Below are 24,366 nucleotides of genomic sequence, written 5' to 3' on the forward strand. Positions count from 1 at the left end.
AAAGGGTTTTTTTTTTTTAACAGTTATGATGAAAATAGCATTTTTAAATATGAAAGACTTTTTTGTATAAAAGCGCTTCAATCTTCGTACACATCTGATGAGATTGTAGCAAATGTTCTAAAAGAAACTATTTTGTTTGAGAACTGTATGGATATATAAATTGTAACAACTTAAAAAATCACTTAACAAAAAAGATTACCTGCATGAACTAATCTGTAATGTAAACGTAAGCTCAATAACTTATCAGTTCCATAAGTTAAATTGCTATCATTTATTAATATTGATTTAAACTGAGTCAAATCCAGACTTAAAAAAAAAATGGATTAAGATGTTACATATGTTTCAGAGAAAGAATCTATTCTGGCACAAGACTCTTAAATAATGACTTATCCACTTTCCCCCTCCTTATCAAAAATTTTAGGGGTTTTTTTTTTGGTTTTTTTTAATTTTATCAAACAAATTTAACAGATGCAGCAATTTTTTGTTTTGCTTGTTTTCCTGGACAAGGCATGTATTTTGGTTTTGTCGATGCTCTCTAAAGAGAAATTGGACATTTGATCAATGAATTTGACATAATTTCAAAGTTTTTTTTTTTTCAGTAACATTTGTAATCTATTCTATCAATCCTGAGAAATTTTAGAAAGATAAAAATCGATTGCTAATGCCTCCACCACCATCACTTTTGGATAAGATTTACTCAATGGAAGTTGTCCGAATCCCATTGAATACTACAGCTATAATGGCATTCATCTGGGTTGGAATAGGTCAATTTCAAATGATTTTATTATGCCCCACGTCAATCAGGAGCTGAGTCCTTGGCAGACATCAGCCATTTCCAGTTCTAACACCAAACTTGAAAAATGTGCAGACCAGTCACCATACCTGTCTTTAGCATTCAAATCCATGTCTTCAGTCAACTGCTAAGGTATAGGAGTTTGTGCAATGTTAGTGCCTTACCACACTCACCAGTCTTCATCATGAGAGTATCTGGATTGGTGAACATGACTTGTCTTCATACGTACTCTAAATTTCCAGTGTGGTTCCATGTGCCATACCTTGCTAAATCGTTTAACTGATGAGCTGAACCTCATGAAAATATCTGCTGTCTTGTGGCATTTGTCTGTGGAATATCAAAGTCTAGATTCACTGCTTGCAATCTGGTATGTGATAGAAATCCACATAGTGTTTGCTTTGGAATCGGACGGCTTCTCGTTGCTTGCACCTCTGCAGCTGCAGAGACTCTATAGCAAGCAAATTGACCATAAGAGATCATCGAATGGTTTTTACTCTTGGTAACTAACTACTTATTAGTATAAAAAATTGTTTAAATGTGGAAACCATTTTTAGTATTTTTTTTCTTCCAGACTTACCTGCAGGCAAAGTAGTTCGAGTTTTGGTGGGTTTCACAAACAATGGCAAGAATAATTTTATAGTTGACAACATGGAAGCTTCTTTCAGATATCCACAAGACTTCACTTTTTATATTCAGAATGTAAGTATTTTGTTCTTCTCAATGTGTGTGTGTTTATACATTTTATTTACTAATTGAAATAGTATTCAAATATATAAGCAAACTAGCAGGGAAACTTGACGTTGTCTGGGATTAAATGAGGATCAACAAATGTTTTGCCCTCACACATTTATTGTCATCAAAATCTATGAAATCCCCCCCCCCCGTTTAATCAAATCGATTGATTGCCTGCTCTAGTTAGCGATCCTCCCCCCCCCGCAGTATACCAGGAGGAAGCTTCACATGCCTCCCCACAGTGACTTAGCCCACAATACATTGTAGTCTACATTGTACTCTAGAGAATCTACTGTTGATTGAGTGAAATTCTCTGTAAATCATGGCTTCACTTAGTTTTAAATGCAAAAGTCAAGTATTATGGTTCAGTTGTGGTCTGACCGTAAACATTCATTTCAAATGTGCCCGTCATATCAAAGAACCATTTGTTGATTTTATGAAATTATTTTTACATAATCACTTGAATTAAAGTTAAACATACAAAAGTCAAGTATTCTGGTTCAATTTAAAAAGAAACATTTATTTTGAATGCATGCAACCTTGTCTTATAAAAGAACCTACTGTTGATTTTATAGGCTGGGCCTTTCTGCTTGTGCAATGATGAAACTTCTCAAATGAAATTGTGATGTTAGGCTGTATAAGTGTTAACTATGGTCAAAATCGAACTTTCTTTAATCAGATTTTTTTTTCGATTATAGATTTTCAATACTGTGTGATTTCGTGTGATTTTTTTTTTTTTTTTTTTTTAATTGGCCCAGCTGCTTCTGAGTCCATAAGGAATGTACTCACACACACACAAAGATCCATTTATATAATAGTAGATAAAAAAATTTTTTATATGGCTCAATAATGCAATACCAGAGCTATAAATATTTTTTATAATGTACCACTTTATGAGGAATACGCACTTATTTTATTGTTTTTAAAAAAAAAAAGAACTTTTTTATGAGACTTTATTGGCAATATTCGTATGCAATTGTTTGGACTCGTTAATTTAAAAAAATATGAAATTTAATGGAAATTATAATTTTTAGTTTGAAATTGAATAAAATAAACTGCTGCTGAATTTACATTAACTGCTGTACTACTATTAATTGATCGGAAGTTTATATTGGCTAGAAAAAAAAACATGCCAGAAATTGAAATAAGTGTATAAAAAGATTGTGCTCATACAATCATCAATATAAAGCGAAATTAATGTAAGTGTATTTTTTAATATAAAAATATAAAAGAATAATATAAATTTTTTTTTCAATATAAAGCGAAATTAATGCAAGTGTATTTTTTTAATATAAATATATAATAATAAAAGAATAATATAAATAAAAAAATTTCAATATAAAGCAAAATTAATGTAAGTGTATTTTTTAATTACCCAAATACATGAACTATACATGACTTCAATATCATAGTATCTGTATTAGTTGTCAAGTACTCGGTCTATTTGGTGTTCAGCCTGAAGCTGAAATCAGTGTTGCCATTGCAGTTCAGCTGGGTGTGACAGCAGGACACGATGCCAGCCTACAAGTCCAAAGAGACCCAGGCTTGGCTTCTGGAGGAGTGTTTCAACTTTGTACCCTTCTATCACTGTCCCCCACTTCTTACCCCGACCTGAACCCGCTGGATTGCTTCATTTGGTCATATATCAAGAATATCACCAACATGACCTTTCACAACACCAAAGTCAGCCTGATCGCTGCCATCCACTGAGTATTCACCGAGCTCCTGCACTTGTTGAAAAGGCATGCTCCCAGTTCCAGATCCGTATTGAGGCGGTGATTGGGACTAAATGTGGCTACATTGAATAGATGTCAGCTCTATAACTACATGATCAAGTTACTAGAATTGATTTTTTTTCAATAAGTTTTCAAATACAGCTGTAGTGTTGTTTTCTTTAGGGAAACACTTTTCTCGTTCGATCCTGTATATATACTGGATAGGCATATAAGTCCATGGTATTTTTTTTTTGTTTTGTTTTTTTTTTTAATAAAAAAAAATAAAAAAACTAATTAATCAATATATTCTCCCTTGCTGAGAACTTCAAGATTTTCAATATCTTGTTGAAGCAAAAAAGTACTGAAAATGTTTATAGTATTTATCTCCCTCCAGAGCAAAAAGATGTGACACAAGGGTTGGAAAGTGGGATTGAAGAGTCAGTGCCCCCTAGGAAAAGCACTCTGGCTTGCATAAAAATTTCCCAGATGATTAGTAATAAACTAATCCCTTCTTGAAGAGAGAAGGCAAAGCCTGAGAGGTTGGTCTTCTAGAACGACACAGGATCAGCAACATGCCACAGTCAACAGGAAAAAGTCATTACAAGAATCGTCTAAATTGGTAGGGGGGGTGGGGGGTCCCTCTGGTTGAAAATGTCCAATTTTTTACCTTGACATTTTATTTTAATGATCATACTTTGAGATATCTTAAGTAGTTTATACGATAAATGTGGCAGTTAATAAACAGAAATTTAATTTAAATTAAAAAAAAAAAAACTGCATTTGTAAATTATTTCAAGATATAATTCGCAAAAAAAAAAGATTGAGGTAACTTCCGGAAAATATAAGCTGGCAGACCCACCATTGAGCATTCCTGTATACTCCTGCTACTTACCTTGAATCAGATTATCATTTTTATTTTGTCCCTTTCCAGTTCACAAACGTCCACTATAACCAGGTCATTGAACCAAAACGACAAGCCAGTTTCGAATATGAATTCATCCCCAATGAGGCTTTACATGCGAGACCTTTCGGATTGGTTATTAACATTAATTATCAAGATGAGGTGAGGCAGAATTGGTATTTTTATTTTTGTTTTTCCACCATTTTCTTCTTTTAAATTTATTGGCCTTTTTTTTTTTTTTTCTTTTTTGATTTGTTGTTCATTTTTCTTTTTACAGGATGGAAACATTTTCCAGACATCAGTCTTTAATGAAACTGTCAATATTGTAGAAGCTGATGAGGGCCTCGATGGAGAAACGTAAGGGTTTTGTTTTTTCCTACTTAAAGAAGTGAACAAGAAGTTTGTGCTTGTTTGAAAAAAAAATTTTTGAATTGCTTATTTACAAATTTTTGTGTGGTTTATAATACTATCAATTCCCTCCCTCCCAAGTCTTAGGAAGTAATAAAAAAAAAAATTAAAAAAACTATAAAAATGGTTTATCAACAAAATAATCAAGAGGAAGTTGTTCACCCAAGTTTTTTTTTTTTTTTTTTTTTTTTTTTTTTTTTTCCAGGCACATTGCCACTTTAATGTAGGGGGCTACTATCAATATCATAATCTACAGGGGTACTATGTGGGGAGTTGAGCAACAAGATGTCGGTTCACGTTATACTTAAACTTCTGCATGTTAGTACAGCTGGGGAAGTAGGGACCCAGAAGGGAATTCCAAAGTCTAGCGGTTCTAGGAATCTCAACTGTGAAGGGGTGGGATATTGCTACTTGTCGGGGGTATTTACGTCGAGGGGGTACAAGTGTTTGCACTTGGGAGCATTCACTGTTAAAGTACTTGTAGAACAGGCAGAGGGATGCAACATTTCGTCGATGGGACAGAGGCTGAAGCTTAGATGACAGTTCAGGACCTATCAGGTTGGCGACTCTTTTGAACCTTGTGTAGGAGTGAGAGACTAGTAGGAAATGCACCAGCCCAAATGTGACAACAATACTACATACATGGGTGAATGGTGGCCTTATAGAGGTACAGGATACTTTCGGGCATAGCAACCTTCTAGCATGGTAGAGAGAACCTAACTTTTTCGCAGCGGTCCTGGCAATGCTCTCAATGTAATTTTTCCAACTCCTGTATATGAACACATATCTAAAGAAATGGCAGAAACACTAGAGGATGACCCTCCAATCTGTAGTGGAATGGGGACAAAAATGGATGGTCACATTCAATGCTGCCAAGGCTAAAACTTGTTTCCTTCAATAACTACAAGAAACCTTCTCTACCACCAATAGCAATGGCCAATGACTCTATCTGAAAGTACATCTTTTAAACTCCTCGGCCTAATGTTCATAGGAAACATGAGTTTGCAAGAGGAAAGATTCCAAAATTGCTATCCATAAACGTGAGATGTTTATAGTTAAATCTTATTAAAACACCAGTTCTCGTCAGATCACCAAAGTTAATACTTTAGATGAATGATTACTTATTATTAATAGTTTAGATGAATGATTACTTAGGAGCACAAGATGCTATAGCCATTATCTCAAGCCATGCTCTGATTGATACTATAAAATTGAGATTGATTTCAGATCTAATGAATTTAGGTGTAGAAGGAACTTCCTTTTTTTCGACAGTAATGATCTGTTTGAAACAAAAATGCTTTCCAGAGATGTCATTTTTAAAATTGACTTTAAATATAAATACATTGTGAGTGTTGAAAAAAAATGTTTTCAAATTTTCCTGATGCAGTTTTTTTGTTTTTTTTTAACTTGTATTTCATGATTTTTTTTTTTTTTTTCTTTTTACTTTCAGCTTTTTCCTTTATGTTTTTCTAACTGCTGTCATTGTTCTGGTGTTGGTGGGAGCACAACAACTTTTTACTTCTTTAGGCGTAAGTATTTTTCAACTTGTAAAGCTTTTGAGTTTATTTTCTAAATTATATGACCCCCTCCCCCACTACAAGTTATTTCTCGAAGACACTATTGCAGCACAAAACTCATTTTTCTTCTGTTTTTAACTAATATTCCAACGTTTACTTGCTCGTCATCTAATATTTTGAAAAATGTCTTTGGTATTTCTATTCGGATGCTTGTGCTATATTTTAACAAGAGATAATAAATAAATAAATATATTTTAACCCGAGATAATAAATATAAGGTTTAAAAACAAAAAAACAAGTGAGGACCTTTTTTTTTTTTTTTTTTTTTTCAAGTAGATGAGACTTCTGAAGTCCTGAAAAAAAAAAGCTTGCTTTCACTCTTTTGCTATTTTGATGTTTCTCAGGACTTTGCTCTAGATCTAACACCGTTTCTTTATACCAATGATCTTCTGGGGAATATTACTCTAAAGATTACGTCTATGTTGATAATATCACTCTCTACATGTCAGCCTCCAGTCATGTTTTCCAGACCTTGTATAAGTTCTGTAATGGTTGTAGTAAGTTTGTTTGTTTTTTTTTGTCCTCCTCTGCATCACAAATATAAAAATTCATCCATACTTTAAGATATCTTAAGTAGTTTATACGATAAATGTGGCATTATGGTCATTGCATGTGATGAACAAAAGTTGATGTCTCTAAGGATTGTAATTTTGTCACGGTAAAACTGTTATACAGAAAACAATTTGTGTTAAAAAAAAAAAAAATTGAAAAGAAATTACTTTTACTGAAAACTTTTTACGTTCAATACACAAACACGGTTAATAAAAGTGAGTCTGTTTTCTTTTCCAGAGGAAGACACGTACGATAAAGCCAAGGGTGACTGTGGAGCTTGGAACCGAGAAGAACGATGTCGATTACGAATGGCTCCCAAAGGAAATGCTTCAGGAACTCAGTAAGTATTTCTGCAACAAATTGGATGCTTCAGAATGACGATATTGAACAGTTCAATATGATTCTCTTCTCTGCCATTCTTAAAATTGATTCATCAGCTTGAAGACAAGAAATGAATGTAGTTTAGTATGAAACAGTTATGAAATTGGAGCAAACAGAAGTAGCTAATAATCCAAATGGAATGGATTCTTTAAAAGTCTAAAGGGGTCTATCCTTGGACCTCTGTTATCCCTAATATTCATAAATGACCTCCCTGACAAAATTGCCTGTGAGATGGGTATATATGCTGACGACACCATGCTCTATAACAGACATGACAGAAAAACAAATGAACACATATCTAAAGAAATGGCAGAAACACTAGAGGAAGACCTCCAATCCGTAGTGGAATAGGGACAAAAATGGATGGGCACCTTCAATGCTGCCAAGACTAAACTTGTTTCCTTCAATAATTACAAGAAACCTTCCCTACCGCCAATAGCAATGGCCAATAACTCTTTATCTGAAAGTACATCTTTTAAACTCCTCGGCCTAACGCTCACAGGAAACATGAGTTGGGAACAATTACATTGAGAGTATCGCCAGGACCGCTGCGAAGAAAGTAGGTTATCTCTACCAAGCTAGAACGCTACTAATGCCCGAAAATATCCTGTACTACTATAAGACCACCATTCGCCCATGTATGGTATGGCGTATTGTTGTCATATTTGGGCTGGTGCATCTGCCACTAGTCTCTCGCTCCTAGACAACGTTCAAAAGAAAGTTGTCAATCTGATAAGTCCTGAACTATCATCTAAGCTTCAGCCTCTGTCCCATCGACGAAATGTTGCATCCCTCTGCCTGTTTTACAAGTACTTTAATGGTGAATGCTCTGACGAACTGCAAACACTTGTTCCCCCCCTCAACGTAAATACCTTTGACAAACCCGACACGCAGCTAAATCCCACCCCTTCACAGTAGAGATCCCTAGATGTAAGAGAGCCTTCTACTCCAGTAGTTTCTTCCCCAGAACAGCTAGACTTTGAAATTCCCTTCCAGTTCCCTGCTTTCCAACTGTACTGACATGCAGAAGTTCAAATGCAACATGAACCAACATCTTGCTGCCCAACTCCCTACACAGCATCTCTGATGCCTATGTCCCTTATAGTAGCCCCCTACAACAAAGTGGCAATGTGCCTTGTTTGGGGTGAAAATGTAAAAAAAAAAAATAAACAAATTCTCATTACAAGGAAAAACTTGCTATCAAACAGATTACTGGAATGTGTTGACTTTATTTTATACCAAAATAAATACTTTCAGGAATTCAACCTTCGATTTTTCAATAAAAAAAGAACCAATTAAGATTTTTCAATAAAAAAAGAACCAATTAAGATTTTTCAATAAAAAAAGAACCAATTAAGATTTTTCAATAAAATAGAACCAATTAAGAAAACAGACTTTCAGAAAGGGATAAACCTATTCACCAAAATATAAACTGGTACGTAAAATAATACCAAAATTTCCTCAGTCTAATCATAGAAAGATTGATAGGTCGTTAAACAACAAACAGCACAATTTTCTGTGCTAATCCATGCTTGACTAAAATTTTAAAATGGCCAAATTTGCTGTAAAATCTTTTTCTACTCCATAAAAATTGTGTTCAATTTTTTTTTCAAATGTAACATGCACTGGGGTCAGGCTGAATACATGTGCACTAACCTAAGTTTCAGTGGCTGCACCTTTACTTCATCTAGTGATGGATCCTTTAAAATGTTACCAGACACACACTAATGCTCCAATGTCCTGAGCACGATTCTAAGTTCATGTGGCAACATGTTGGCTGGCCATTTGTTTCGGATGTGGTTAAGTGCTTCCCTTGTAGGTGCTTTGGTGATGGCCGATGTGCCACTTCTTTCATCTGCAGGATGGACATCAGGATTGATCTAGAACAACTGAGTTACACAAATCAACAAGCAATCAATAATTGAAAACTTGATCATTTTCTTATAAACAAAAATAATTATTTGTGCAAAGAAAAGCATTAGTTAAATTTGTCTTCTTCTCAACTTAATCAACCTAAACTGTTTCTAGATTTTTTTGTTTTTAAGTGAATCAAATTCTTTAATCGTTTTTCAAGGATATTTTTCCTAGCCAACATGAGACAACAAAACACTGTTCTCCCAGTCGGTGAACAAGTGGCAAAATACTTTCATCTGCCGGCCTTCTAATTTTGTCTAAAATACTGCATCCCTTACCGGCTATCCAAGATTACTCTTTCTTCCTCTTTTTTTCTTTCCCTATTTCTTCTGAAATCCTTTTCTCTTTCCTTAAATCTCTTTTCCTTTCGTCTCAAAAGAATTTGCTTATCAAATCTTCTAGGGTGATTTTTCATTCAATATGCATTCATAATTCTCAAATTCTCATTATCTGCAACAAAAAAACAAAGCTTGTTTAAAAAAAAATTTTTTTTTTTTTAAACATAAGACATGTGTAATTGTCTGTATTTTTTAGATGAGGTGTTTTCATTGATTGAGATTGTCGGACTGACTTCCTCATCTTGGTTGTTATTGTCACAACGTTTCGGCCGTTTTGCCCTCCGGCCTTCATCAGGTGTTGTTAGGAGTCTCGAACCTAACCCTTTATTATTACGGGGGTACCGTGTTTGGACTTCAACTAGGCTCTGGGACATAGTTGCTGATTCTCTGTTTTGAATGTAACTTTTCACTGCCTTCGCAACAATAACCAAACGCATTCCATTCTTAGATATCATAACACACATGGAAGATATAGCCTTGAGAATCCCATCAACCCAAGGTGATGAAATAAGATGGAAAGTGAGACAAGTACTCGAGAAAGCCAAGCCTCCTAAATCAAACATCTCTCGGGAAGATAGGCTGGCTATAAGAACCCTACAGAGTGACAGCAGTATAATAACTCTGCCAGCAGACAAAGGCAATGCTACTGTGGTGATGGACATGTCGGAGTACTCTGAAAAAATGGCAGGCCTAATCGCAGATGGTAGCTACGGTAAAATAAAGAAGGACCCAACTTTGAAAACCGAAAGAAAGCTGTTACAAATCCTTACCAAAAACAAGGAACATATCGCTCCGATGAGATATAGACAGCTGGTCCAGCATTACAGTAAGCTACCACATATGTATGGTCTCCCCAAGATACACAAAGACGGTATTCCACTCAGACCCATAGTGAGCTGCCGAGGCTCAGCATGCCACCCACTGAGCAGGTACCTTGCAGCAACACATGTAAAGAATTCTGCCCACTTCACGGAACTGACCAAGGGAGCACTCCTCAGTACAAACCAAATCGTAAGCCTAGATGTGGTTAGCCTGTTCACTAAAGTCCCAACTAGTGAGGCACTAGCAGTAATTCAAGACAAACTAGCTGCGGACCTCCATAGAATAGAGCGCACATGTGTAGCATTGCCAAACTTAATGGAAATGCTGACATTCTGCATAGAAACAACCTACTTCAGAATGGGTACTGACCTATATCGACAAGAGGAGGGACTAGCTATGGGCTCGCCATTATCACCAGTGATGGCGAACATATACATGGAATACTTCGAAAACATGGCCTTAGGTTCAGCTCCCTTAAAGCCAACCATGTGGCTAAGGTACGTTGATGACACCTTCATACTCTGGCCCCATCAGGAAGACATCCAGGCTCTCCTAGACCAGTTCACAATGGAGAAAGAAAAAGATAACCAACTGGCCTTCCTTGATATACTCATATCACGCACAGAGCATGGGTTTAAGACATCCGTATATCGCAAGCCTACCTTCACCGGACAATACCTTAACTTCAACTCCCATCACCCATACAGTATCAAACATGGAATCGCACGCTGCTTACAACATCGAGCAGAGACAATAAGTAGCGACACCATTACATACCACCAAGAAATGGTCAGGTTAAAGAATACCCTCCGTCGTAACAACTACCCCGATAGCATACTATCCACCAGATGCGTTAATAGTATAAGTGAGGAGAATGAAACCCAAAAACCTCCAACGGTCTGCCTACCATATATACGAGGCATCTCCGAAAAGATTCAGAGAATATGTGCCCCCTACAACATCAGGACGATATTCAAGAGCGAGTCAACACTCAGATGATACATGGAGGAGAACATGACTAAGAACTGCATATACTCCATCCCATGCAGTTGCAGAAAGGTTTACAAGGGTGAAACATGCCGCCCCCTTAAAGTAAGGGTGGAAGAACACCGAAAAGCGATAACTAAAGGGGAGATGGAAAAATCGGGTATAGCCAACTATGTCTGGATGGAGAGGGGGGACCATCGCTCCCTATGGGATGAAGTAAAAATGATAAACAGAGAGACCCACTGGAAAGTGAGAAAACTTAAAGAAACAGCTCACATGCTCGGACATAACAACCTACTGAGCAAACGAAGCATAGAGCTGAATGCAATTTGGACACCTCTGATAGAGAGAGAAAACCTTGAATAACAACATAGGTTTAACATTAACAAAAACCAACTAAGAATTGTCCTAGTGACATATGGCCGAGTGGTCCTAGACGCTGTATCAAAGTTTATAGTTACCCAAAGGTGCGGAGTTCAATCCTGAACGAAGGCAGTGAAAAGTAACATTCAAAACAGAGAATCAGCAACTATGTCCCAGAGCCTAGCTGGAGTCCGAACACGGTACCCTCATAATAATAATAATAAAGGGTTGTGTTCGAGACTCCTAACAAATGGTTCCCCAGTTCGATACAAAACACCTGAAGAAGGCCGGAGGGCAAAATGGCTGAAACGTTGTGACGATAACAACCAAGATGAGGAAGTCAGTCTGACAATCTCAATCAATAAGACATGTGGCCGCGCAAATATCAGCCAAATCCAAAATTGTCATTTTCATTTAATATTGCGTTACTCTTTATCGTTAAACAAGAAAACTCTCATCTCTCTGAACATCTGGAACTTTTTAACAGTGTCAACCAACAATGGCTACCTGACTTCGCCCAGCAGAACAATCTGGTGTTGCCCAGCATTAAAATGCTACACAAAAGGACATGTTATTCAGTACTCTGTTAATTCAACGTTTTTACATCGAAAGAATTCAAGTTAAACTTATAACAGAATTACTCGTCATAGCTGATGGAATAAGAATAATCTACCTCAGTGGATCAATTAAAGGGTTTCATTCGAAATTCCGTACAGATTTGAGTTCAACAAGGTGCACATGAAGAAGGTCGAAGGTTACATTGGCCGAAGCTTGAGGTTAACATTTAAGATGAGAATAGTAGTCCTAATCATGTAAATTATCACAAAAATTTGGACTAATTTGTTTTTGTCCTTAAATTGTTTTTGTCCTTAAATTGTTTTTGTCCTTAAATTGTTTTAATAATATTTTAATGAGTCCAATGACTTGTAAAACACTCAATTTGTTCTGACTCCTCAGTCATAATAAAATGCTAAGCTGAAGTTGTTTTAGTGTAAAATGAATTTTAATATTCAATTGAGATTTTTTTATTTTCTTCTTTTATAGACAAATCCCCAAGACGGGGCACTCCAAAAGTGTCTCCTCGAAAGCGTCGTCAGAACAAGCGATCTACCGGCGCTGGAGAAGAATAACGGACACGCTTGTGAAACCAAGATTGACAATTCTTATATTTTTTCCAGCCAAAGTTTTACACAGAGAAATTTTGCTATCAAAAATAAAATTTATTCCACCAAGAAAGTCGAAATTTCCAGGAAAATCAAACATAGGCTTCCCCCACCCCATCACCATTTTCTCACTCGCTCCCCCACTCCTTCCCTTTCCTTTTTTGTAAGTGTGGATGATGTTGAACTTGTTGAATAAAAGGATCGAAATTCGTTAATCAGACTTTGTTTTGATTTATTGTTTTATAATTTTCTGTATTTGTTTTTTGCAGAATGAAAGACATTTTTAAAATTTTACAATCTAATCACTTTTTTGTACTTGGTCAGAACTAGGGGGGGGGGGGGCTTTAGAGATATGTCCCTCCCTCTCATGGAATGGTTTTTGTCTCAAAGAAGCACTTTGCTCTAACAAGCTTATTGGACTGACCTTCACTCCTGACTTGAAATGGAAGACATATGTTGTGAAAGTTGCTGGGAAAATGGTTGTCATTCTACCCTCTACCTGCATAAAAGCCAAATATGTCCCAAAATGGAGTACTGTTACCACATTTGATTAGGAGCCACTCAATGTACTCTATCCTGCCTTGAGAATTCAAAATCTGATAATACCCTAACCTCTCCTCCCAGAAGAGATGTTATGAGCCTGTTTGCTCTACTGATATTTTCATGGTAGGTGCTCACCTCAGTCGATTAAATAAAAGATTTACTTTGAAATTTCTGGTTACAAGAAAATACCATCTAACTTTGTGAAAATCGTCATGATTGAATCATGTAATTCTTTTAAAAATTTACAATTGTATTTTTTTTTTTTTTTATTTACACAAATTGCAAAATAGTAACTCACATTCAGCATTTTGTTTAACATTCTTTGTATGCCTTTGAAGAAACGTGCTCATATAACAGTTTCACACGTTTTTTACATAGCCCTTTGCATTATTGCACCAGTTGGGCAGTAGAGGGTAAACAAGTCAGTTTTGCATCATATGGTCCTTCTCTTCACAGATTGAGTCATTTTAGCCCCATTTGGTCATACGGCAACTTTTGATCACTTCATTTCTCTTCTCGAGTAGTTGAGTTTTTTCCATTTGAGTCAATGTGTTTCTGAACTTGGAGTGAAAGCCTCAGAAATGGAGATTCTTATGTCAGAATGTGGGAGCTGCAGTCTGGCCTCTTCCTGAGATGTTAGAGGTTTGATGTAACTGAAGACGCTTCATTAAATTGACTTCTTATTTGTGGTCGTTAAAGTTGTTTTTGTTAGCTGAAATGGTTTCATTTTAAACTGCATATCAAATAAAACTTGTTTTAAGAAGGGGGAGGGGGTAAAATTTCCAAAATTGATATTTCATTTGACACAAGGGCAATGCCAGGAATATTTTGTTTTTTTTTATTAACAATATATGATTAAGAAATTAAAATAATAAAAAAAATATATTTTGATTTCGAAATTGTTTCTGGACGATTCAAATTTTCTTTGAAGACGATGATGAAAAAGTATTGTTTCCTGGCAACCACAACATCTTTCATGATAAGTTGATGGATATGTCATCAAAATCAAGAAGTCTTTATTTTTTCCCACGATTAAAATTGTAAAATAATTTATCAGCTTTCATCCTTGCAATTGTCATGTTCATCTTCCAGAAGAAATTCCTGAATTGATTCTTTCTGTAACGATCTGAAAAGTAAAATCAATTCGAATGAAAAAAAGTGAATGTTCACTGATTGGTCACGGCTGGCAATTTGTGAATGCAAAAATAAAAACATTTTGAACTTTTCATAAAACTTATGCACAAAACTTGTCTATATATGAAAATGAAATATAAAAATTCATCACACCAGGTATTTAGTTAAAATAAAATTTCTCGTATCATTAGTTATCATTTCAAAACCAGATGTATTTATTTAACACTCATAGTATTTTATTCATGTTTATCTGTCTTACACGTGTTTCATTGAATAGTAGTTCAAACAAATTAGTGACATGTGTTCCTAAAAAAAAAAGTTCGTTTTTTTTCTTGGAATAAAAATGACTAATGTTAAAAAGAAATTTTTTAAAGTTTGTAAAATCATCAAAAATGTTACATATATAAGCACCCTTATATAATTTTTTTTTGTATAGAAATCCATTGTTTAAAATCAAAATAAAATTTAATACATGATGGTTAAAACGAGTATTATTTTTATTTTTTAAAATTTCTAATTTCAATTTATACAAAGCCTTCAGTTTAAGTTTGTTTTTTTTTGTTTTTTTTAACTGCACCAACATCATCATGGCAAGTAAAAACAAAGGTATTGTCGAAACCTTCCTGGTTAAGGCTTTTGTATAAGCTGAAATGAGAAATTTTAAATAAATATTTCTTTAAAAAAAAAAAAAAAATACTGCACGCATCTGATCTTTTCTCCATCATGCTTTGAATTTTATTTTCATTGTGATTTTAAACAGTCAATTTCTATAAATTTCAATACGTGCGCATGAAAAAACACCTTGAACTGGGCATTACAACCTATCTTTGACAATAAGAGACTGTGCCAACACCATCACGGCAAGTAAAAAATACAAAAAGTATTTTCTAGTCGATGTGTTTCTGAACTGAGAGGGAAAGCCTCAGAAACGTAGAAATAAGAAATTTTAAATATTTATTTAAAAAATAAAAATGTACGTGTCTGATCATTTAATCATCATATCTTAATTTTTTTTTATTTTTATATTAGTAAAGATTCTGTCCACAGTTCTTATTGGGAAAGTGGTATTTTCCACTGGAAAGGTAGGAGTTTAACAGCAGCTGTTTTTAAAACTCCAAAACCGCTACATTGTAAACAGCTGATGATCCCAGTTTTCTATTTAACAATTCCATTTTTTTTTCTACCATTATAAAGTTGAATCCCCTTTTGTAATTGTGGATTTTCTAGCGGAAAGTCGGCTTATGCAAGTGCTAAATTTAGTTGACATTCCTATGAATTTAAACTGGATCTTTAAAAATTTTATTTAAGTATTTTCTATAAAATACTCAATTTCTTTAGACTATATATGTATATGAGCCCCCAGAATCATATGTAACATGCATGGTATGATAATATATATTAGTACTTTATAATTCTGGGAGCCTAGTTATCCACATACAGAACTGTTTCGCTGTATCACAGCTTATCAGCAACTAACTCAAGCCAGAATTGAAACTCGACCGTTAACGCTTTTCACCGTTATGTTATTTGGCTGCTGCTGATAGGCATGTGAAATTACAATGTTTAAACACACACATATATATATACACACACACTTAATTTCCATCAATTCTCACGTTAATTTCTAATAGCCTAGAGGTTCAATACCAGCCTGCAAAGTCAAGGGTGACTGCGCTCGAATCTTCTGATTAGCTGATTAGCAGTAATTACCATCGCTTACACTAAAAAGAATGTAAATTCAAAACACATGCGTCTGTAGGTATAAAAATAATGTTTAAAATATTATCACACTAGCAGTTCAGCCCGCCTTTACCCGGGCTCTATGTACGGTTCATAACTTTATGTGCATATGTATTGATATAAAAAAGTTTGACTCATGTCCTGGTAACCTACATTTAAAATTTCAGATGTTTAGACCCAAAATTGGCGGAGGAGTTTGGTAGAGTTTGTAAAGGTCAACTCTTTCAACTTTGACCTTTTGGCAGCCAAACTTTTGCCCCAAAACTGATTAAAAAGCTTGCTGCATGTCTGAATACCCTTTATGTAAAATTTCAAATGTTTAGACCCAAAATTGGCTGAATAGTTTGCTAGGGACCCCAAAGGTCAAATTTTTTTAACTTTGATCCCTTGGCAGCCAAATTAGTTACATACATACACAGAAATGTTAGATGGATTAATTCCTACCTACAACCCCCCCCCCTTTGTCAGACACATCGCTATTGGAATTTGATGATTAAAAGTGAGTTCAAAACTGTCAAAACTAAAGCAAAGGTTCACTTATTATTCGCCGTAAAAGGATATTTTCAATAGAAGCTGACACTTTCTGATGGGGGTGAGGAGGATAAAGGAATTTTATTGCTCACATAAGTAGAAAGGATGCAAATCTACAAACCTGAGATTTTGTTGTTTCTCATTTTTTGTCATATGTCGCGGAAGACCATCAGCACTTTTCTGAAAAAAAAAAAAAATTAGTCAAACATAAAAAATTAATAAAATTTAAAATAAAAAAATTGCCAAACAGAAATATTCAGTTGAATTTCGTTTCTTATTTTTCGATTTGTAAAAGAAATTATTTGTATAATTATTATTATTATCTACCATATAAAGTTATCTTGTTGGATTTCAAAACCAGACCTAAATAGCATTAAAACTGGCAAGTCTTTGCTTATGACAAACTGATTTTCAGATTACTCTTTTCATCGTGAACATTATCTTCTATTTTATAAAAGGACAAAAATCTGGGTGTATGTATGTCCAGCTAAAAATCCTACTAATCAACAATCCATAGTGTTTATATTTCCTTGATTGGCATTGCCCTGTGTTGTAAGCGGAAATAAGGATGCAGTGAAGGTGCAAACTAACTTCAACCTTACAAGTAGATCCACATCAAGCATCATATTTCAAAGGGGAGGGGTGTTATAAACTGAAATAAAGGGAAATAATTCTAGAAATACAGTTGCCTTTCCTGGCAGATAGAACAAACCAAGATGGCCACCTTACATTATCTACAATAATCATTTTCGTAAAGTTATCATTTTTTTCTATTGTTAATAAATAGTTTCATGCTAATACGAAATGTTCTTGCTAATTCTTTTAACCAGCAACAAATGATATTCTTACGAACATGACACCCCGGATGTATAATATGTAAAATTTAGAAAAAAATATTTATTCTTTAAGTATAAATTGGTTTTGTTAGAGACTAGAGGGAAAGGGAAAGATAGAAGTTTTAATATAAAGATCTTACATACATTCTTTGATTTCTATTCAGTAGTTTTATGGCCCTGGGCAATGCGGGGTATCCCAACTAGTGTGTCAGAAGAGGAACTTAAATATATACTATTTTGGTGAAATCGTAGTTATATGTAGTTTTTCAGGAAAGACAATGGAAGCGGTCATGCATCTCTTTGTATTGAATCTCAATATGATCCCACTAAGAGAAATATTGAGTCAGAACACCTTTAAAATGTCCGATTTTAATGAAATTTGCACCATGTCTATAAAACACTAATTCAGAAATTGCGTTTGTGAAATGGGAAGTCGAAAACAAAGAAAGTAATATGGTGTTACAGGGTTGCTTATTAAATCACAAGTAACATCAGATCTTCCTACTAGTTATCTATTATATAAAGAAGAGTTGTCTATTTTTTTTTTGTATTATAAGGGAAAATGTGTGTTAGTTTATATGCGTGTGTGAATGTATGTCTGCCAAAAGATTTTGACAAACGTATCGAACCATGACAAAATTGGGATTGTTAGAAAGATCAAGCTCTCAGATGAAAAATATATAAAAATTGTCGAAAAAGATTAATTCTGTGTTGGTCAACTGGGCTACTTTTTGCTAGGAGGGGTCACATTTTGTGTTGATATTTTTGCAAGACATATGCCTAGCAATAAAAAAAGTTATTTCGACCCGTCGTGACATCATAGGTCGTTGTGGCCGTGACAGCTTTTTTTTTTTCACCTTCTTTTCTACTTTCGCATTACTGCCTACTGCAGCTAATTTTTTTTTTTTTTTTGCAGTTGCAGTTGTTGATTGAAACAAAAGTTTCTTTTTTATTTTTACGGTTGCTTAATACCTTCGATGCCCATCTCTCCCCAGCTGGGCAACGCTGGGTGGCCATGTAGCCATGCTAGTCTATCTATATATATAAAAGCGAAAATGTTTGTATGTATGTTTGTATGTCTCGCAAAAACCTTCGACACGGGTCACGGATTTTCACGAGATCGATATCATTTTAAAGTTCCAACCTTCGCCCGACAAATATCGAAAAATTGGCCAAAAACATTAATTTCTTCACCCTAAAATCATCAGTTTTCTACAGGGAGGGGTCAGCAAAAACCGTCCTCTCATTACAAGTTCGCTTCTACGCATGCGTCATACGACATCGGAATATGATTTACTTTAAATATTAAAAAAACCCCGACACAATTTCGTCAACGTCGTCTTAGCACAGTTGCTTAGAGCGTGGCCTCATTATCTAAACGTTTTGGGTTCGAATCGTGGTGCGAGATGTCTTTTCTTTTTTCGATTTTTTAAATTTTGATATTGAAACAGGGTTATTTAAGCCATTTTTCACGTGTTTTTTTTTTTTTTTGGGGGGGGGGTATTTTTCAGATTTTTTAACGAAGTTTTAACGTTCGTTTTTCTGTTTTCTTTTTTTGTTTTTCCGATTTTTACATTTAACATCGTTCATTATTTGCCTTACGTTGGGTTTTTTTTGTTTTTTTTTTTAAGTTTTAACATTTTAATATTTAAAAATATTTACTTTGCTTATTCTTATGTTTTGATTAACACCCCCACCCCCCACCCGAGCACAGTAAACACCCGGGCAACGCCGGGTACTTTTTGCAAGTCATCGTCTCCTTTCGATTGACTAGCCTTAATTTCAATGTTTGCAACTTCTGGTTTTGCCATGGACGCATCAGCAAAAAACATCATTTATTTTTTTACCTTCTTTGCGTTCGAGTCTGCCTGCCTACTACCACTTTTTTTTTTTTTAAAATACACCTATTTTTTTTCCGGACTTCCTTACTCGACATACCCAGGCAACGGCAGGGTACCCCTGCTAATCTATATATATAAAAGGCAAAATGTGTGTTTGCATATTTTGTGTATGTCCAGCAAAGGCTTTTTTCTGGGCGCTCAGGGCGGTTACTGTTTCTTAGAACCTTTTATATGCTACCTAGATTATAATATCTACGATTTACGAAATGAGATCGCGTGTATCTTTAATTTGGGCGACTTTCACATGCTATTTTTGCGATTTTTTAAATCTATGCATGTTTGTTTGGCTTTTCCGTATATAAGCGAAGCTGAATCTGTAGCAAAGAGAGTTCTTTGGCACTCATGCCAGGCACATGCAGAAAAGCAATAAGATTTGATCAATGCGGGGGAAACCCCTTATATCAGACAATTGCTAACCGTTTGGAGACTCTCCTTTTTATGGGGAGCTGGTTTTCCACAACATCTTGTGGGGAAACAAACAACATACACAGAAACTGGCTTGTAGCCAAAGTTAAGTGAGGGATTTCATTCCCTATGGCGTGATGTTCGACCTGATTAAATTTACGCACCTGTCACTTAACTTTTTAATCGTTTAATTTCAACCATTCTCAGTTCTCTGCCCACGTAGCGTGGCGGTAAGTTATCAGCTTATTGACTTCAAGGGCTCGGGTTCGAGTCTACCTACCTATCAGAACTTTTTTTTTCTTTTACACCTCCAAACACCTGGGCAACGCCGGGTCCCCCCCCCCCCGCTGGTCTATATATATATATATATATATATATATATATATATATATATATATATATTCATATTAAAGGCAAAAACGGCGCGCACGTCTTTGTATGTTCAGTATAGGCTTCTTTCGCCTGGCTTCTCCGGACGGAGGAGGGGGGGGGGACTATACTGTGTACATTGTAATATCTACGATTTGCAAATGCGCGTCACGTCTAGATTTATTTACATTGACTTTTACAAAATTCTTGCTATTTTAGCTTCTCTCGTGTTCGTTTGGCTTTTTCGTATAAAAGAGAAACTAATCTGAAGGGAAGGCATTGTTCCCGGGCTTTCGTGCCGGGAACATCAAGAATGCAATGAGTTTGATCAATTTGGGGGGGAGGGGGGGGGCCTTATATCAAATGATTGCTATTTATTTGGACACTCCCCTTTTTATGGGGAGCTAGTTTTCCCACCTAACATCTTGGGGAAACAAAACAACTGCCTCGCAGCAAAAGTTAAGTGCGGAATTTCATTCCCTCTATGGCGTGATGTTTGACCTCATTAAATTCACGCATCTGTCACATAAGTTTTTAATCGTTAAATTAAAACCCTTTCACTTCCTGGCCCGTTCTGGTGAGCGAATAGATGACAGGTTTTTTCACACTTTCTTTCCACCTTCGCCTCAAGGTTCCGGGTTCGAACCTACCTACCTACCAACACATTTTTTTTTTCTTTTAAACCTACAAACAACGGGCAATGCCACTAGTATTATATAAAGGAGAGTTGTCTGTGTGTGTATGTGTCTCTGTATGTCTGCTAAAACTTTCGTCAGCCGCATCAGACCAGGTGGAAGTCAGTACCATCTGAGAGGGCAATGCCCTGGATGCATAATATGTGAAAATTTAAAAAAAAAAGATTAATTCTATGGTGGTCAATTGGACCACTTTTTGGGAGGGGGTCTGTTTTCATCAGTCACGCACGCATATCAAACTAAAACTGTTTAAAACGTTTATTTTCCAACGTCATGACGTCATAAGCACTCATGTCTGTGTTGGCAAATGCGTTTGTAATTTTTGCCTTCTTCCCTTCTTTCACGTTCGAACCCGGACACTGCGGCTCATTCTTTTTTGCAGTCACAAGGCACTCCTTACTATTTTGATTGAAAGAAAAGTTGTTTTGATTCATTTATTTGGAGGGGGGGGTCCAGCGCTCAGGCATAAAAAAGTGCTCAATATCTGGAGAATAATCTCTTCTCTTCGTATCCCTTCTGCTGAAATATCTGATCAGGAGGTTGTCACATACTTCTTTTTTTTTTTGGGCGATTACATTCCCGTGTTTTTATCCGTTCTTTTATTTTTGAAATTGTTGTGGGGGTAATGATGGAGTTGCTATATAAGGAAAAACTGCTCAAGCATGTGTGTTCCAAACGGAACTTTATGTTGACCCGGGCAATGTTGGGTATCCATGCTAGTAAATAAGATAAGGAAAGAAAAAAATAGAACAAAAATGGACTAATGGCATAGTTGAAGGTTCAGTCCTAAGTGCAGGTGATACTAAGAATACAAGTGCAAATTACTTAAGACTTCTACACAATCATGCATGGCTGATGGAACAAGAACACACTATCCTCATGGAGTCAATAAAGGTTTCAGTTTAAAATGTACAGATTCCTAAATTTAACAGAAAGATTCCCGAGTTCAACAAGATACACTTGAAAAAGGTCAAAAGTTACATCGGCTGAAACGTTGTGAGAATATAACTCTTGAGATGAAAACGATGATCCAAAAATACAAATAATTTATTATTTATTTTTATAGGATGAAATGACTCATCACGAAAACTTATTTGATCTTTTATAAACGTTCATTCGTTTACTGAAAGTAGAAAAAAATGGTTGAATACTCACCAAATGAGAGACAATTGCCTGACAACCATAACAGAAACGGTCACTGATAGCATCGTCAGAATTGCTACAACAGAAGAAAGCAAGAGTTACAAAACTGATAAACGAAAATTTAGATGAGAAAGAGTGTGGATGTGGATGGGGCATAGAATGAAACAAATTAAAGTTTAAAGAATTTTGTTTATGCCAAAATAATGTTCACATTTTGTTTATGTTAAAATAATGTTCACATTTTGTTTATGCCAAAATAATGTTCACATTTTGTTTATGCCAAAATAATGTTCACATTTTGTTTATGCCAAAATAATGTTCACATTTTGTTTATGCCAAAATAATGTTCACATTTTGTTTATGCCAAAATAATGTTCACATTTTGTTTATGCCAAAATAATGTTCACATTTTGTTTATGCCAAAATAATGTTCACATTTTGTTTATGCCAAAATAATGTTCACATTTTGTTTATGCCAAAATAATGTTCACATTTTGTTTATGCCAAAATAATGTTCACATTTTGTTTATGCCAAAATAATGTTCACATTTTGTTTATGCCAAAATAATGTTCACATTTTGTTTATGTTAAAATAATGTTCACATTTTGTTTATGTTAAAATAATGTTCACATTTTGTTTATGCCAAAATAATGTTCACATTTTGTTTATGCCAAAATAATGTTCACATTTTGTTTATGCCAAAATAATGTTCACATTTTGTTTATGCCAAAATAATGTTCACATTTTGTTTATGCCAAAATAATGTTCACATTTTGTTTATGCCAAAATAATGTTCACATTTTGTTTATGCCAAAATAATGTTCACATTTTGTTTATGCCAAAATAATGTTCACATTTTGTTTATGCCAAAATAATGTTCACATTTTGTTTATGCCAAAATAATGTTCACATTTTGTTTATGCCAAAATAATGTTCACATTTTGTTTATGCCAAAATAATGTTCACATTTTGTTTATGCCAAAATAATGTTCACATTTTGTTTATGCCAAAATAATGTTCACATTTTGTTTATGCCAAAATAATGTTCACATTTTGTTTATGCCAAAATAATGTTCACATTTTGTTTATGCCAAAATAATGTTCACATTTTGTTTATGCCAAAATAATGTTCACATTTTGTTTATGCCAAAATAATGTTCACATTTTGTTTATGCCAAAATAATGTTCACATTTTGTTTATGCCAAAATAATGTTCACATTTTGTTTATGCCAAAATAATGTTCACATTTTGTTTATGCCAAAATAATGTTGACATTTTGTTTATGCCAAAATAATGTTCACATTTTGTTTATGCCAAAATAATGTTGACATTTTGTCTATGTCAAAATAATGTTCACATTTTGTTTATGTCAAAATAATGTTGACATTTTGTCTATGCCAAAATAATGTTCACATTTTGTTTATGTCAAAATAATGTTGACATTTTGTCTATGCCAAAATAATGTTCACATTTTGTTTATGCCAAAATAATGTTCACATTTTGTTTATGCCAAAATAATGTTCACATTTTGTTTATGCCAAAATAATGTTCACATTTTGTTTATGCCAAAATAATGTTCACATTTTGTTTATGCCAAAATAATGTTCACATTTTGTTTATGCCAAAATAATGTTGACATTTTGTCTATGTCAAAATAATGTTCACATTTTGTTTATGTCAAAATAATGTTGACATTTTGTCTATGCCAAAATAATGTTCACATTTTGTCTATGCCAAAATAATGTTCACATTTTGTTTATGTCAAAATAATGTTGACATTTTGTTTATGTCAAAGTAATGTTCACATTTTGTTTATGCCAAAATAATGTTCACATTTTGTTTATGCCAAAATAATGCTGACATTTTGTTTATGTCAAAATAAAGTTCACATTTTGTTTATGTCAAAATAATGTTCACATTTTGTTTATGCCAAAATAATGTTCACATTTTGTCTATGCCAAAATAATGTTCACATTTTGTTTATGTCAAAATAATGTTGACATTTTGTTTATGTCAAAGTAATGTTCACATTTTGTTTATGCCAAAATAATGTTCACATTTTGTTTATGCCAAAATAATGCTGACATTTTGTTTATGTCAAAATAATGTTCACATTTTGTTTATGTCAAAATAATGTTCACATTTTGTTTATGCCAAAATAATGTTCACATTTTGTTTATGCCAAAATAATGTTCACATTTTGTTTATGCCAAAATAATGCTGACATTTTGTTTATGTCAAAATAATGTTCACATTTTGTTTATGCCAAAATAATGTTCACATTTTGTTTATGCCAAAATAATGTTCACATTTTGTTTATGCCAAAATAATGTTCACATTTTGTTTATGCCAAAATAATGTTCACATTTTGTTTATGCCAAAATAATGTTCACATTTTGTTTATGCCAAAATAATGTTCAC

The 24,366-nt window shown here is 34.4% G+C and overlaps 2 protein-coding genes across 4 annotated transcripts in view; one reads left to right on the top strand and one right to left on the bottom strand.

The window, feature by feature from the left end:
* Window positions 1-12,861, top strand: part of LOC145277526 (translocon-associated protein subunit alpha-like) — a 37,936-nt gene extending 25,075 nt beyond the window's left edge. The window contains exons 4-9 of the mRNA XM_080128969.1: window positions 1,365-1,492; window positions 4,172-4,303; window positions 4,419-4,498; window positions 6,000-6,078; window positions 6,916-7,018; window positions 12,528-12,861. Coding sequence (XP_079985095.1) covers window positions 1,365-1,492; window positions 4,172-4,303; window positions 4,419-4,498; window positions 6,000-6,078; window positions 6,916-7,018; window positions 12,528-12,613 — 608 coding nt within the window. The 3' untranslated portion in view covers window positions 12,614-12,861. The remainder of the gene's footprint in view (window positions 1-1,364; window positions 1,493-4,171; window positions 4,304-4,418; window positions 4,499-5,999; window positions 6,079-6,915; window positions 7,019-12,527) is intronic.
* A 576-nt stretch (window positions 12,862-13,437) lies between these two features.
* LOC145277525 (cytoplasmic tRNA 2-thiolation protein 2-like) overlaps window positions 13,438-24,366 on the bottom strand; it is a 179,222-nt gene continuing 168,293 nt past the window's right edge. For all 3 annotated transcript variants that reach the window (XM_080128966.1, XM_080128968.1, XM_080128967.1), the window contains exons 13-15: window positions 21,956-22,019; window positions 16,716-16,774; window positions 13,438-14,315 (exon numbers count right to left, since the gene is read on the bottom strand). In XM_080128966.1, coding sequence (XP_079985092.1) covers window positions 14,243-14,315; window positions 16,716-16,774; window positions 21,956-22,019 — 196 coding nt within the window. In that variant the 3' untranslated portion in view covers window positions 13,438-14,242. The remainder of the gene's footprint in view (window positions 14,316-16,715; window positions 16,775-21,955; window positions 22,020-24,366) is intronic.

This window comes from Euprymna scolopes, chromosome 6, assembly GCF_053919585.1.
Source record: "Euprymna scolopes isolate OS-2025 chromosome 6, ASM5391958v1, whole genome shotgun sequence".
NCBI classification, from domain to species: Eukaryota; Metazoa; Mollusca; class Cephalopoda; order Sepiida; family Sepiolidae; genus Euprymna; species Euprymna scolopes.